The 15,842-nt window shown below is 44.9% G+C and overlaps 1 protein-coding gene across 1 annotated transcript in view; it reads left to right on the top strand.

Moving 5' to 3' along the window:
- Positions 1-15,842, top strand: part of PLXNA3 (plexin A3) — a 94,639-nt gene that overhangs the window by 63,988 nt on the left and 14,809 nt on the right. Inside the window, exons 18-27 of the mRNA XM_087710847.1 lie at positions 242-335; positions 2,317-2,556; positions 5,373-5,516; positions 7,473-7,707; positions 9,654-9,796; positions 11,628-11,884; positions 12,161-12,227; positions 13,243-13,389; positions 14,121-14,280; positions 14,432-14,535. Of these exons, the coding sequence (XP_087566973.1) occupies positions 242-335; positions 2,317-2,556; positions 5,373-5,516; positions 7,473-7,707; positions 9,654-9,796; positions 11,628-11,884; positions 12,161-12,227; positions 13,243-13,389; positions 14,121-14,280; positions 14,432-14,535 (1,591 nt within the window). The remainder of the gene's footprint in view (positions 1-241; positions 336-2,316; positions 2,557-5,372; positions 5,517-7,472; positions 7,708-9,653; positions 9,797-11,627; positions 11,885-12,160; positions 12,228-13,242; positions 13,390-14,120; positions 14,281-14,431; positions 14,536-15,842) is intronic.

Here is a 15,842-nt window from a genome sequence, read left to right as displayed (position 1 = left end):
ATTTTACTCATTTCTTTTGGATTGCATTTATGCTCTGCTGAGTACAGTTTGAATTCTAGATCTGAATGCCTCCCAGGTATCGTGGTTATAGAAATACCCCTGGTGTGATGGAATCATGAAAATGCGGACTAGCCAGCCCTGTGTGTTCTGGAAATGCTAAATTTCTCTTCTCTGACTATGTTTTCCCTTTAGTGTTTGCAGACCAAAACCTTGATTTCTTTTCTGTCTTATCTTTTTACAGTGGTAGCACCAGCCTCACCGTGAGTGGGACCCACCTCTTAACAATTCAGGAACCACGTGTTCGGGCTGCTTATGGCGGGATAGAAACCATCAATGTGAGTCTTCTATGGCAGATGAAAACCTAGTGGAATCAGAGTTTAGATCTTTGCATAAGGAACAAAGAGAGAACGAGAGAGGGTGTTTCCAGAAATACTGTAGATTAATTTTTCGACTCAGGGCGGCTCACAAACCAAGTCAGGTGGGGGGGAACAAACAGGGGGGGGAAAAGAAAGACAACGGACAACACAACACCATAATTTTAAAAACAATCAACAGCCACACCATTCGAGCGGGGACAGGAACTCATCAGCCCCAGGCCTGTCGGAACAGCCAGGTTTTTAAGGCTTTGCGGAAAGCCTGGAGGGTGGTGAGGGTCCGAATCTCCACGGGGAGCTCGTTCCAGAGGGCCGGAGCAGCCACAGAGAAGGCCCTCCTCCGGGTGGTAGCCAATCGGCATTGGCCAGTGGATGGAATTCGGAGGAGGCCTAATCTGTGGGATCTAATCGGTCTGTTGGAGGTAATTGGCAGCAGGCGGTCTCTAATTTGTTGTATGTGGAGGAGGAGACTTGTAGACTCTATATTATTTATCACAATATTCCAAGCTTCAATGTGACATCAGGCCATTTTGCAGTACTGGGCAATTTCTACTCCTGGGTTTCTGTACACTGCAGTTAAAATTAAAATTAATTTAGGGAATCGCTGAGTAGAAGGAGAGTGAAGGGAAGACAGGTTGACCCTGCAGTGTGCCTTCTTATTTTGTAGCCTCTGATGGATTGTTCACAAGTGAAAATGGCCTTGACCAAAAATTATTACCTGTCCATTGCGTGCAACCAGTTGCAATTAAGATCAAAATTAACTTAACAAACTCTAGAAAGAAGGTGGATGGAAGACAGATTGGCCCTGCAATGAGCCATGATGGCGAAGTGGTTAGAATACAGAATTGCAGGCTAAAACTCTGCCCACATCCAGAAGTTCGATCCTGACCAGCTCAAGGTTGACTCATCCTTCCATCCTTCTGAGGTCGGTAAAATGAGGACCCAGATTGTTGGGGGAAATATCCTGACAATGTAAGCCACTCACAGAGGGCTGTAAAGCACTATGGAGCTGCATCTAACTTTAAGAGCTATAGCTATATAAGTCTAAGCGCTATAGCACTATTCTTAAGTTTGTAGTCTCTGATAGATTATTTGTGAGTGAAAATGGCCTTGAACCAAAAATTATTACCAGCCCATTGCCATGCATTTAGAATCCCCTTGAAGGACATACTAGAAATAAAAAGGACAAGATCTAAAAATAAGATTGCTGTCTTATTCCAAGAGAAAAAATAATATTTTTCCAAATTACAATTAATGTAAGAATGTGGCAGGTCCCCTAAAGAGCTAACTGATTATATTGCGGTGATCCATGAGGCATGGGCCCTGCTAAAGTATTGAATGGTACATGGATAAAGTCAGAATTGTATATATTCAGGCGGCCATCTACCATGTGATTATCTTGTTCATGGATTCCTAGTTCTGCAAGTAAATGATATTCTTAAATAGGTTTTAAATGCAAAATGCATAGGGGATGCCCAGAGCATTGGACTGCTGGGAACAAACCACTATTCCCAAGTCCTTGAAAAGAGACATACTGTATAATTGAGAGCTAAGAGCAATAAAAAGATCCAACTGAAGTGATGACTTAGGTCTATTTTTTTTGCCCAAGAATGGGCACAGGATGAGGGCTGGTCTTAGAAGGGCACAGCTGACGGATGCCCTCTGTGACGCTTATGTGTTCTTTCTCCGAGCCGAGGTGGCGCAGTGGTTAGGGTGCAGTACTGCAGGCCACTTCAGCTGACTGTTATCCGCAGTTCAGCGGTTCTAATCTCACCGGCTCAAGGTTGACTCAGCCTTCCATCCTTCCGAGGTGGGTGAAATGAGGACCCAGACTGTGGGGGCGATATGCTGACTCTGTAAACCGCTTAGAGAAGGCTGAAAGCCCTATGAAGCGGTATATAAGTCTAACTGCTATTGCTATTTCTGCTTTGATTCCCTGCAGAGTTGCCAAGTGCTAAATGACTCCATCATGTTGTGCAAGGCCCCGGGCATTATACCTCGGGAGCAGGCCCTGCCCCTTGGAGGTGCTCACCCTGATGAGTTTGGCTTCCTCCTGGATGATGTGACGGCCACTCGGACCTTGAACCGTTCTGCTTTTACATACTATCCAGACCCGACCTTTGAGACCTTTGGGCCCAGCGGCATACTGGAAATTAAACCCGGATCCCACGTTGTCCTCAAGGTATTGAAGCAGTCTGTGTTGAGGGGGGGTTGAAAATGTAATTGTAATGAGGTTTTCCCAAGTGTTTTAAAATACAAGCCTTTGTAGAACCCGCTTGCTGGAAGCCACACTGGTGGCAAATGATTTTCTGCAACGATACAGGCATTAAATCCTTTTAAGTCAGAGAGAAGATGACCCGGAGGAACAGAGGGTCAGTAGGCTACTAGGGCAAATGCCTCTTGCTATGTTTGAGCTACACAAATTGTGCAGAATTTAATTGGGGGGTTGTGGTAGTAGGGGTTTTAATGTTTTGTGTGGTTTCTTCCCTTTTGTATAATGCAACTTTTAGGCCTTTGGCTGCATAAAGGAGTTGTGATTACAGGTAGGCCTCGACTTACGATCACAATTGAGTCCAAAATGTCTGTTGTTAAGTGAGATATTTGCTGAGTTTTGCCCCATTTAATGACCTTTCTTGTCACAGTTGTTAAGTGAATTATTGCAGTTGATACGTTACTACTAACCTGGTTGTTAAGTGAATCTTCTCCGTTGACTCTGCTTGTCAGAAGATTGCAAAAAGGGGATCCCATGACCTTGGGACACTGCCACCGTCATAAATATGAACCAGTTGCCAAGCAACTGGTTCATCACATGATCATGGGGATGCTACAAAGGTTGTAGCTGTGAAAAACGGTCATAACTCACTTTTTTCAGTGTTGTTGTAAAGTTGAACAATCATTCAATGAACTGTTGTAAGTCAAGGACTACTTGTATATAAAGACATTTTGGGGACAAAATAAAATTAGAAGCTGGTACAAGGTGACTGAAGAGTATTCTAAGAATCAGGAACTCTGCTTTTCCGTTTTTCTCTGTCTGTCTTCTTCTTTTTTCTTTGCAAGTTTCTGGCATTTGGGGCAAAAAATGCCAATTGGGTAAAATGGATTCACCTAACGACCATGGTGTTCACTTAACAACCGCTACAAAAAAAATGCTGCGTTCTTGGTGCCTTGACTTACGACCGCAACAACTTATGATCGTAATTCTGGACTCAATTTTGGTTGTAAGTTGAGGACTACCTTGATCGGTAGAAAGGTAAAGCTTGCAGGAAAGGGGTAAGAGAGTTTGCACAGTATGTCCCTTACTGTCAACTCAGAAGGGGGAAAAAAATAAAAGTTTTCTAAACAGCTTACAATTAATTAAAAAAAAAAAGGCTTGCTCATAGCAGGGGTGGGTTTCTCGCCCCGTTCCAACTGGTTCGGTTGGAACGGGGCCGGCGGCGTCCTCGTGCACGCGCGCGGTGCACGCATGCGTACTAGCATCTGCGCGATGCTCCAGCTGCTCCTGGAGGATCGCGCAGGCGCTGTATGCGTCCTGTGCATGCGTGGAAGCGCAGAACTTGTCAAAACCGGGTAAGAACCGCGGGCGGGCGGGCGCACCCTTCGCCGTTCCCGGAAGTTACTTACTTCCGGGTTCGCCGACCAACCGGTTCGCAGGGACCGCCGCGAACCGGTTGAAACCCACCCCTGGCTCATAGGGACCAGCTACTATAAAAGACATAACATAGAAGGAAAACAGGATGCCAGGATGGAGGTGTGGATAGAAATCCAGGCACTAATTTGTAAAGATTCTTAACCATAACCACCAGGATATACATGTAGTTTTCATGGAGGAGGGTATTGGTATTGTCTTTCAGCATGTATGCTAAAATAGTCCTGTTCTCCTCTAGTTTCTCTCCCTAGTCCAGGGGTGTCAAACTCGGTTTCGTTGAGGGCCACATCAGGGTTGTGTTTGACCACAGGGAACCGTGGTAGGCATGGATGTGGCCCTCCCCAGCTCTGTTTTTGGTGGCAGAGGGTTGCAGGAGGCCATCGTAGCCAAAAACAGAGCTTGGGAGCCCATTTTCGCTAACAGAGGCACAGCAGGCCGGTATTTCATTGTTTCCATGGAGGCCCTGTGAGCCAGATCTAAGCGCCCTGTGGGCCGCATCCAGCCCACGGGCCTTGAGTTTGACACCTCTGCCCTAGTCCTTCAGTGACTCTTAAACATTAAATTAGCTCCAGAGGTGGGTTCCTACCAGTTCGCACCTATTCGGTAGAACCGGTTCGTCAAATCTACCGAACCAGTTAGAAGAGGTTCCACCAGTGGACCCGGAAAGCAGGCCACACCTACAGAAGAGGTTCCAAAAATTTTTGAAACCCACCACTGGTGGGTGTGTAATGTCCCGCAGGTATCTACGCATTAATAATGATCTAGTAATATTTCCTTATACATTTTAGGGACCTTTCCTTACATAATTGGTGTTTTCTTTTAAAGTTTTGGATTTCTAATTTCTGTTTCCGTTAGTTGGCAATTGCTAAAACCAATCCCATGTGAAAAAATATTCAAAGCCTTCTTGATTTTAATTGTCAATTTATTTATTCCTGCACATTGTAATATTTATTCATTTACATATCTCTGTTTTTCCGCTGTTGTGCAAACACAATTCCAGCAGCTGCTAACATGTGTAAAATTAAATATATATTATAATCCCTTTCAAATAGCCAACAAAATCTTTCTGGTTTTAATTCCATATCTTGCTTTACAATTGCTTCTAACCACTAACTTCTGAATAGCTACTTGGACCGACCTAAGTACTAATTCATAATTTCATATCCGGTCACATGGGTAGCAAGCCACTCCCATCCGGTCACATGGGCAGCAAGCCACTCCCATCCAGTCACATGGGTGGCAAGCCACTCCCACAAAGGAGGCCACACCCACAGAGTAGGTTCCAACAATTTTTGAAACCCATCACTGATTAGGGTGATATAGTTGTATATTTCCTATATTTTTCTTCTCAGGGCCGGAATCTGATCCCTGCAGTATCGGGCAGCACACGACTCAACTACACAGTGCTGATTGGTGGAGAACCTTGCATCCTGACTGTCTCAGAAACCCAGTTGTTGTGTGATTCGCCAAGCCAAACTGGAGAGCAGCCAGTCACGGTACACCTGATCTGGGGGCGGAGCTGTTCTAAGGGGCTTCAGTGGCTTGAGCCATTCACCTCCATCCTGGGGAGCATCACTAATGTTGTGGGCAGATCAGAACTTGTCCAGTTGATGACATTTTACCTAATACAGGTTGTCCTCAATTAGTGACCAGAATGGGAATTGGAGCGCTGTTGCTAAAGTACCTTAGTTCCTATGTGGAAAATCGCATGATCACAAGTTGTGATTTTTAGCGCCCCATCTCTACTAACTCTGCTTGTTGGAAGCCAGTTGTGAAGCACGCTTATAGTGATCATTTGATCGTGGGATACTGCAATGATTATAAATGTGCACTAGTTGCAAAGTGCTTCAATGACAATCACGGGAGCAGAGCAGAGGTGATATTCAGCCATTTTTGACCAATTCTGGCGAACCAGTAGCGGAAATTCTGAGATCGGCTGAATCTTTTTCTGTTGCCCTGCACAGAACAGAGCTGGTAAGCAGGTTAGTGGAGTGGGGAAGGAATGGAGATTTTACAGTATCCTTCCTCTGCCATGCCCACCAAGCCATGTTCACCAAGCCATGCCATGCCACGCCCACATAACCAGTAGAAAAAAAAATGAATCCCACTACTGCAACAGAGGGATACTGAGACAATTGTAAATATAAGTGCTGGTTTCATAGCTGGTTTTATTACATTACTGTAACTTCAAAAGGTTACTAAATGAAGCAGTTAATTATTGAGGACTGCTTGTATACTTTTTAAACCTGATAAATCTCTGGGGGGGAAAAATTCCTAATGACATATAGTTTAGATTCAAAATTGACACAAGTGACTCTAATCACGTCCAGCTTTGTCAAATGCAGACAACTTCCAGCTACAAATTCACATCTGTACATGAAACATTTGCATGTGGAGAAGATGCAGGGTTCCATATGGAAGTCTTCCCATATGAACAGGCATGAACAGTAATCGGGAAACATGAGGCATTCACCCAAACTGTGGATACTGACTCCTGATTGAAAATTGAAGGGTGAATAAGAAAGACTTAATGACCTGCTTGTGGGATCCAGACGGTATCTCACTGCCAACTGCTAGAAATCGAAAGAGATGATTAAAACTGAGCCATAGTGGCTAGAGTGCAGTACTGCAGGCTACTTCTGCTGATCACCGTCTGCCAGCAGTTTGGCAGATCGAATCTCACCAGGCTCAAGGTTGATTCAGCTTTCCATCCTTCCGAAGTGGGTAAAATGAGGAGCCAGATTGTTGGGGGCAATGGGCTGACTCTGTAAACTGCTTAGAGGGGGCTGTAAAAGCACTGTGAAGTGGTATATACTGTATTTTTCGGAGTATAAGACGCACCTTTTTCCCTCAAAAAAGAGGCTGAAAATCTGTGTGCGTCTTATACACTGAATACAGCATTTTTTGCTTCCCGAAACCCCACTCCCTTCACCAAAATGGCTGTGCATCTAGGAAGCTTATAGAGTGCTCCTGGGGCTGGGGAGGGCAGAAATGAGCAAAAAACAGCCCGTTTTTTTCTCGTTTTTGGCCCACCCCATCCCCCAGGAGCACTCTGCAAGCCTCCTAAAAGGTATTCATGCCCCCCCCACCGCTTTTTTAAAAAAACGGGCCTGTTTTCGTGAAAAAAACCGGCCATTTTGGGAGGTTTGCAGAGTGCAAAAACTTTTTTTTTTAATTTGCCTCTTCAAAACCTTGGTGCGTCTTATACTCCGGTGCGTCTTATACTCCGAAAAATATGGTAAGTGCTATTGCTATTGCTAAAACGGGTCCTTAGTCCCATCCGGTTAGACTATTCTCACGGAAAGCCAATCATTTGTCTCTCAGACCAGCTCACCTCACAGGGTTCTTGTGATGGAAATAGGAAGAAGGCATGGTTGGTGTTTTGTTGCCTTGAGTTATTTATAAAAATTAAAGGGAAACAAACAAGCTGCATTGCTTTCCTTTCCTTGCAGATCCTGGTGGGAGGCCTATCATTCTCTCCAGGCACCCTTCACATTTATCCCGAGGCAGCCTTGCCTTTGCCAGCTCTGGTGGGCTTAGGGGCAGGAGGAAGCCTCCTTCTGGGGGCTATCATTGGGGTGTTGGTAGCTTACAAACGGAAGACACGAGATGCAGACCGTACTCTGAAGCGCCTCCAGCTGCAGATGGACAACCTGGAATCACGGGTGGCTCTGGAATGCAAGGAAGGTACTGGCAGGAGTGGAAATTGAAGGGAGTGCTATAAAACTGTCAAGAAGTGGTCAGAGAAAGAGGGAGGGGGCATTGTCTTTGTTTCCAAGGCTGAAACGTTTCATCAATGTCTCCATTGGCACACAGCCCTGACTAACGTCATATTCACAGATGCAGTTCTCATACATCATAGTAAATCAGTCTAGAATTTTTTCCCCCAGCTCTTTATAACACCCAGGGCTTATTCCCCCAGCTAGTTTCGTTTGCTTCTTCTACACAGGGATCCTTTTGTTTTCCCGTTTTTACATCAAAACATATTTTGTACAGCCACAAAGTCGCGGAAGAATTCGCTAACGTTTCATTCCCTCTTCAGCTCTCCCAAGAGTTAAAAACTTTGGCAAGAGAGGAAGAGAGAGAGGGCACCTTGACTTCCATGCATTTGCATATGCATTTGCATATGTATCTGCATATGCAACAGACCAAGTTGTGACTCACACATTGGACAAATCCAAGCCAAGATCCCTTTTCTCTGCAGTATGGCACTGCCTTACGTCCACTAACAAAAGTGAACAGGCCAGAAAACCAGACAGTAGGCAAAATTCACCAGGTGTGACTCACAATGCCGAATACAGGCAAGCCAATATATTTTTTCTTTGCAGTGTGGCAGTGCTTTACCTTTCACTTCACTAGCAAAAGCTGCCATGCTCGACTATACAAAATTGTGTAGAGTCCTTTAAATCGGCTCTGATGATATCAAGAGTCTGATGATGTCATCTTGAATTCCCCACCCCCCACCCCGAAAATCATGAAAAGCGATGGCAAAGGAGGGAGGGGGCAGCAGTGGAGAGGTTCTGCTTAGACAAAATATCTTATCTAGCGCAATTTAAATTTATAAAAGGAAAAAAACAAACAGGACTGCGTTGTAAAGTCGTTGGCACAGAAAAATAAGAATGTATATTTTGGACAAAAGAAAAGCTCATACTGAAAAGTGGAATGCCAATGGTTGCAACAGTACTTTATTTTCATGCCTCTTAGATGTACAAGCATAAGGGTGTGTATGTGTGTGTGTGTGCATGCATGCGCACGCATGCACACACACACACACTATCCCAAGAGAACATCCTAAAAGGTACATAAGGGCCAAGCAGAGTGCATTAAATGGCATTTCCACTTCAGCTGCATAGTATCCAAGATCAATTGTTAAGACAATCTGAGTCAGAAGATCCCAGGAGCATCCTTACCTCTCAATAACAAGGAAAAATACACTAACAATGCCTTAAAGATGGGGGTGATGGAGGGTGACCATGACACCCCAAACCAAGTGGTTTGAGGCAGCTCGGTCTAATGAGAAAACTGCTCGGCGGCATGCTATCATGTGCGCATACCCACTCAATCACCTGAGCATGTGTGCATGACACCCCCACCCCCACGTGCGTGCATGCGCGACCCCTCCCCAGACCCCGGAGGCTTTCCTGAAGCCTGGAGAGGGCGAAAACGGCCTCCCCTTGCCCTCCGGAAGGGCGAAAAATCAGGTGGCGGGCGCACGCATGCACGCCAGAGCTGATGGCTGGTGTGCAACCAAATATGGTTCTGTGTGCCATAGGTTCGCCATCACGGACATAGTGGAAGGATAGTAGCTTCAGAGGTGTGATGTGGTTCCAGTTGCCAGCTAGTCTCAAAGGAGAAATTAAGAATTTAAGATTCTTTTGCAAGAAGGCAACATGGTTACATGTTTCCAAAACATGCACATGTAGTTTGTAAGCACGATGCTCTGCAGTCTTTTTCCACGTGGAATATACCTGTTTATTTTTGCTGCCTGATCTGACGAGGCAGGGCTATTGCAAGCCAAGGATGGCTTTGATGGTTAATCCTTTGGCTCCGCTACAGTCAAAAGAAGCAGAGTGGAAGGAAAAGTCCCTTTTGCAAACAACTCAACCCTTTTAACAGTCTTCTACCTTCTTCAGCTTTTGCTGAGTTGCAGACAGATATTAACGAGCTGACAAACAACATGGATGGCGTGAAGATCCCATTCCTGGATTATCGGACATATGCAAGGCGTGTGCTGTTTCCGGGGGTGGATGATCACCCAGCACTTCAAGAAACCAGTGTGAGTACCTTGTCATGGAAAAATGAGAGCCGCATGACGTGCTGTCTTAACAATAGTATTAAGTTGGGGATAAATTGAGATTGGTTTATCCTGAGGTTTGGTACACCAAGGTCTTTATGTTTCGATATCTCTGGTATCATTGTCTTCTGAACTTGTCAGCTCAGATGCTTGTTCCTGAAATTATTGGGGCTGATTCTGCTCCTGATCTGATGGATTGAGGAGTTCCTTCTTTTCACAGACCAGCACAGAGACCCCTTTAGTTTGTAGATAGTGGCCATCAAGCTGAACTTCTTATTGCTCTTCATTTCCACTCTTGTTAGATCTACAAAGGTTGCATTCAAAAGCTATATTCTTAATAGTATAAAAGAGTGGAAGCAAACGGGGAAACTACCCTATTTTATGAGATTATCTATCTATCTATCTATCTATCTATCTATCTATCTATCTATCTATCTATCTATCTATCTCTATCTTTGTCTTTCTGTCTGTCTATCTTCTATCACTCTATCATTTATCATCCCTCTTATTTATTTATCTATACCTATTTATCATTTATCATTGTCTGTCTGTCTATCGTCTACCTACCTACCTACCTACCTACCTACCTACTTACCTATCTATTGTCATCTATCTATTTATCGTCTATCCATCATCTATCTTCCTACCTACCTATCTATCTACCTACCTATCTATCATCTATCTATCATCATCTATTTATCACCTATCCATCTATCTACCTATCCACCTATCCACGTATCCACCTACCTACCTACCTACCTACCTACCTACCTACCTACCTACCTACCTACCTACCTACCTACCTATCTATCTATCTATCTATCTATCTATCTATCTATCTATCTATCTATCTATCCTCTATCATCATCTATATCATCTATCTATGTATCTGCCTATCCATCCATCATCTATCTATGTATCTGTCTGTCTGTCTGTCTATCATCATCTATCTATTTATCGTCTATCCATCATCTATCTATGTATCTCTATCTATGTATCTATCTATTGATGTATCTATGTATCTATCTATCTATCCACCCATCCATCATCTATCTATGTATATATATCTATCTATGTATCTATGTACCTATGTATCTACCTACCTACCTACCTACCTACCTACCTACCTACCTACCTACCTACCTACCTACCTACCTACCTATCTATCTATCTATCTATCTATCTATCTATCTATCTATCTATCTATCCTCTATCATCATCTATATCATCTATCTATGTATCTGCCTATCCATCCATCTATCTATGTATCTGTCTGTCTGTCTGTCTGTCTATCATCATCTATCTATTTATCGTCTATCCATCATCTATCTATGTATCTCTATCTATGTATCTATCTATTGATGTATCTATGTATGTATCTATCTATCCATCCATCCATCATCTATGTATATGTATCTATCTATGTATCTATGTACCTATGTATCTACCTCTCTACCTCTCTACCTACCTACCTACCTACCTACCTACCTACCTACCTACCTATCTATCTATCTATCTATCTATCTATCTATCTATCTATCTATCTATCTATCTATCTATCGTCTATCTGTCTGACTGTGTTGGGGATACAGGAAGTGTAGTGGCATGATCCAGCAAGACAGTCTGCATGTTGCAAAGTGCATAGAGGTGGAGCAGGTATGTGAAATCAAAGGCAGATAAAAAGGCTTTCCCAGTTGTGGGCAACGTCCAGCCTATGGCAGGTGGAAAGCTGCAAGGGATATTTGTCATTGCCCTTGCTAGCCATGTTGCCCTATTGGCTTAGGGAGCGGTTTCTGTTTTCTTGCCTCTGCAGACACCACCAAGCACAGAGAAAGGGCTCCGTCTCTTTGGGCAGTTGCTACACACTCGGCCTTTCCTGCTGACCTTCATCCACACCCTGGAAGGCCAGCGAGGTTTCTCCATGCGAGATAGAGGCGCTGTTGCTTCTCTGACGATGGTGGCCCTGCAGGGCAGGCTTGACTATGCTACTGGGGTGCTGAAGCAGCTGCTGGCTGACCTCATTGAGAAGAACCTGCAGAACCGTGCCCACCCCAAGCTGCTGCTCCGCCGGTGCGAGACCTTCTTTCATTCCCACGCTCCTGTCCTCCTGGCCCCAATTAAACGTTGCTATTTAACAATTAAATTGGCAACGGCGAACGGTGCATGAGTCCGTATTATCAACAGTATTCTTGGGGTAGTCAGAACACAAGTTTCAGAACGCGATGTTAGAAGAGTGGAGAGATCCAGATCCTTTTCTTCCTTTTCACAAAACACAACTGCAGGCATAGGGGACTTCTCCCATCTCACAGTCGCAAGCAACACTCCTCTATCTTTCTCTTGTTCCAGGACGGAGTCGGTGGCCGAGAAAATGTTGACCAATTGGTTTACTTTTCTGCTGCATAGGTTCCTGAAGGTAAGAGTGGCTGAAATTTGGGCCGCCTTTGGGTCTTCAGACCTATTCTATTTCAACCCTGGAATCATTAGCTTCACCCATTTAATGATATTCTCTCTGCCCAGTGGGAAATTAGAGCGTGAATGTTACTCAGTGATAGAACGTAAGCCTTAAATGTGGAAGACCTTAATCCTTAGAACTTCCCTTAAAAAAAAAGAACAGATAGATTTGGTGAGAATATTTGTATTTGTATTTAGTTTATTTGTATGCCGCCCTTCTCTAGGAGGGACTCAGGGCGGTGAACAACTCAGGGGGGAAAGGGGACATAAACACAGTACACATAATTAAAATACATGAAAATCACACAGCCATATAAATCGAGAGGGGAGGGGAACTCATCAACCCCAGGCCTGCCGGCACAGCCAGGTTTTGACGGCTTTCCGGAAGGCCTGGAGAGAGGTGAGGGTCCGGATCTCCGTGGGGAGTTCATTCCAAAGGGCCGGAGCTGCTACAGAGAAGGCCCTCCCCCGGGTAGTAGCCAGATGGCATTGGCTGGTGGACGGAACCTGGAGGAGGGCGACCCTGTGAGATCTAACGGGTCTTTGGGAGGTAATTGGCAGCAGGCGGTCTCTCAAGTACCCAGGTCCAATACCATGAAGGGCTTTATAAGTTACGACTAGCACTTTGAAGCGTATCCGGAGACCAATCGGTAGCCAGTGCAGCTCGCGGAGGATAGGTGTAACGGTGTACCGAGGTGCACCCACAATTGCTCGCGCGGCTGCATTCTGGACGAGTTGAAGTCTCCAAATACTCTTCAAAGGCTGCCCCATGTAGAGCGCATTGCAGTAGTCCAGTCTTGAGGTCACGAGGGCGTGAGTGACTGTTGCGAGTGCCTCCCGGTTCAGGTAGGGGCACAACTGGTGCACCAGGCGAATCTGGGCAAATGCCCCCCTGGTCATAGAAAATACGGAGCCAGGTTTACCTGTCGTCTCATTTGAAGTTTCCTGCTTCAAGCTTGTCTCTCTTCCTTACCTAGGAATGTGCTGGGGAACCATTATTCATGCTGTTCTGTGCCATCAAGCAGCAGATGGAGAAAGGCCCAATAGATGCCATCACAGGCGAGGCACGCTACTCGTTGAGCGAGGACAAGCTCATTCGCCAGCAGATTGATTACAAGACCTTGGTGAGCTCGGGGAGGGTGGCAACAGAAGCTGCCAGGGAGCCCACCACATATCCCACTTCAGTAAATCACGGCTACATGTGGAAGAAGAGGCTTGTTGCCCAAGTCATTCTAAGCTTGCAATTCTGGCTTGGAGGCATCTACACCATCAGATTAATGAAGCATTCTCATTTTGTAACAATTGGAAACCTTCCTAAGTGGGTTAATTGCTTAATTTCAAAAATGGGGGAACCAGCCTGGAAGAAGCAGAGCTGTAGATATGAGCTGGGAGTTATGGGTGATGTACCATGAAAGATTACATTGTGCAAAATACCATTTTGAGAATCGGGATTTGTTTGGTACTCTGCAAGGTATTCCATGCTGGGCCTCAGCTAAGGTAAAGGCAATAGGTGCTATTTACAGACAGCTGGTTGGGAAGATCGAAAGGCTCTTCAACAAAGTAGCCAAGTATTTTGTCCTTCTTGGGAATAGGCCTCGTCTAGTTTCGGTATCACAAACCCCAAATGCAATTCTGTTATCCACATCCTTATTTGACAAAAGTTTTTTTTTTTAACACACTGAAAACTGAAACACTCGTTGGGAGCTGCGTTGAAATGCAGAGGTCTAAATGTGTAGTTTTTCCCTAGCTATGGAAGCTGACGGAAGTAGCATAATTACTTCTCATTCCAAATCCCAGATCTGCAGATGTTCATATACATGTGTGACTTAAAGTGAGATTTATTTTTCCCCGCTAGACATTATTATGCACCCCTCCTGAGCCACCTGGGGGACCCGCAGTGCCTGTTAAAGTATTAAACTGTGATTCGGTGACCCAAGCGAAGGAGAAGCTTCTAGATGCAGTGTACCGAGGAGTGCCATATTCGCAGCGGCCACGAGCCGAAGACATGGAGCTAGGTATGAAGGACAGGAACGTGGCAGAAAGCAGGTGGGGTTGTGAGCATGGAATGGACCTGGGTAATCAGCCACTGGCTTAAATTTGTAACTAAATAGGAAGAGAGAGTAATAAAGCCAACTGTCTTCCCACTCGTCTTCCGGTTTATCCCAGAGTGGTGTCAGGGTGCTGGGGGACGGACCATCTTGCAGGATGAAGACGCCACGAGTAAAATTGAAGGAGACTGGAAGCGCCTCAACACGTTGGGACATTATCAGGTATTTGCCTTCCTTTCCTGGACTGAATCAAATGTGAGGTTAGAGGTTCGTTCTCCGAGCTCAGGGAACGAACCTCCACCTCCATCCTCCAGCCCAGCTATGGATATTCGCCACCATCCCTAATTAACTATCTTAAATATGTATGCTTCAGTTTGGGGATTAAAAACTGAATTACCCAATAGTATACGTGAATGTACAGTTTTAGCTTTCTTTTAAAGTTCTGAGTAATTTGTATTATAGTAGTCACGCTTACCATAATGTTACTGTAATATTAATATTACCAGCAGTCAACATATTGTGAAGAATCCTTTAGTCACCACTAGAGTAGAATCTGCTGAGATCAAGAGGAGGAAACGTAATTTCTCTGAATAAAGACACCCCACACACATACACATTGGCTCTTGGTTTTGGATTAAGGCTTACCTCAAGGTGCCGCTCTTAAATAGTCTTGGGTTGCCTTGGAAGTCCTCCTCACGTTGGCGGTTTGTTCGTGTATATTTTTTTAGAAATTAGTGCAATGTATAATTGCTTAAATTTGGAACTAAGAAGCTTCCTGTTCAGCTTTTGGCCGGATCATAAACTTGATCAGAGGGCTTTGCCCAAACTAGCTTTCTCTTAATTGCCCCAATATTTGTAGGAAGGAGTGCCCAAATATTGTGATGATAGAAAGTTAGTAATCCCTTCAAAGCTATCTGCAATCCAGTATTGTCACCTACCACCAGGCTACTGTGGTAAAACAAACAGCCAAAATGAAGCTCAGATCACGTTAGGTAGGTCCTAGTGTTTATTGACAAGTATTTATGAATTGATACTTTGGCATGTTCTCTTGACTGCATGATTGAAGATAGTTCTAAAAAGTTCACAAACTTTTTCTCGTTTCTATACCCTTACTCTAGGTCAGCGATGGTGAACCTTTTTTGGCTCGTGTGTCATAAGGGGGGGTGGAGTGAAGGGGGGTTGTGCGTGAGCATGCCGCACCCATAATACAATGCGTGACCCCCCCCCAGTGCGCATGCGCACGTGAGAGGTGGTCCCCCCATTTTTTGCATGCTTTTTTCATCCTCCCCAGAATCCAGAGGCTTTATAGGACCCTGGGGAGGGTGAAAACAGCCTCCCTGCCCCCCCCACCCCCCCTCCGGGAGTGTCCCTGCCTCTGGAGGACTAAAAACGACCCTACGAGCAAACCGGAAGTCACTTCCGGTTTGCTTGTAGGGCCGGTTTAAGCCCTCCAGAGGCTTCAGGGACCTTCAGTAGGCTTCCCTGAAGCCTCCGGAGGGCTTAAATCGACCCTATGAGCAAACCAGAAA

Source organism: Thamnophis sirtalis, unplaced genomic scaffold (genome assembly GCF_051295495.1).
Source record: "Thamnophis sirtalis isolate CommonGarterSnake01/CBP01778 unplaced genomic scaffold, rThaSir2_p1.2 scaffold_3, whole genome shotgun sequence".
Lineage (NCBI taxonomy): Eukaryota > Metazoa > Chordata > Lepidosauria > Squamata > Natricidae > Thamnophis > Thamnophis sirtalis.
This window is presented reverse-complemented; position numbering and strand designations above follow the sequence as displayed.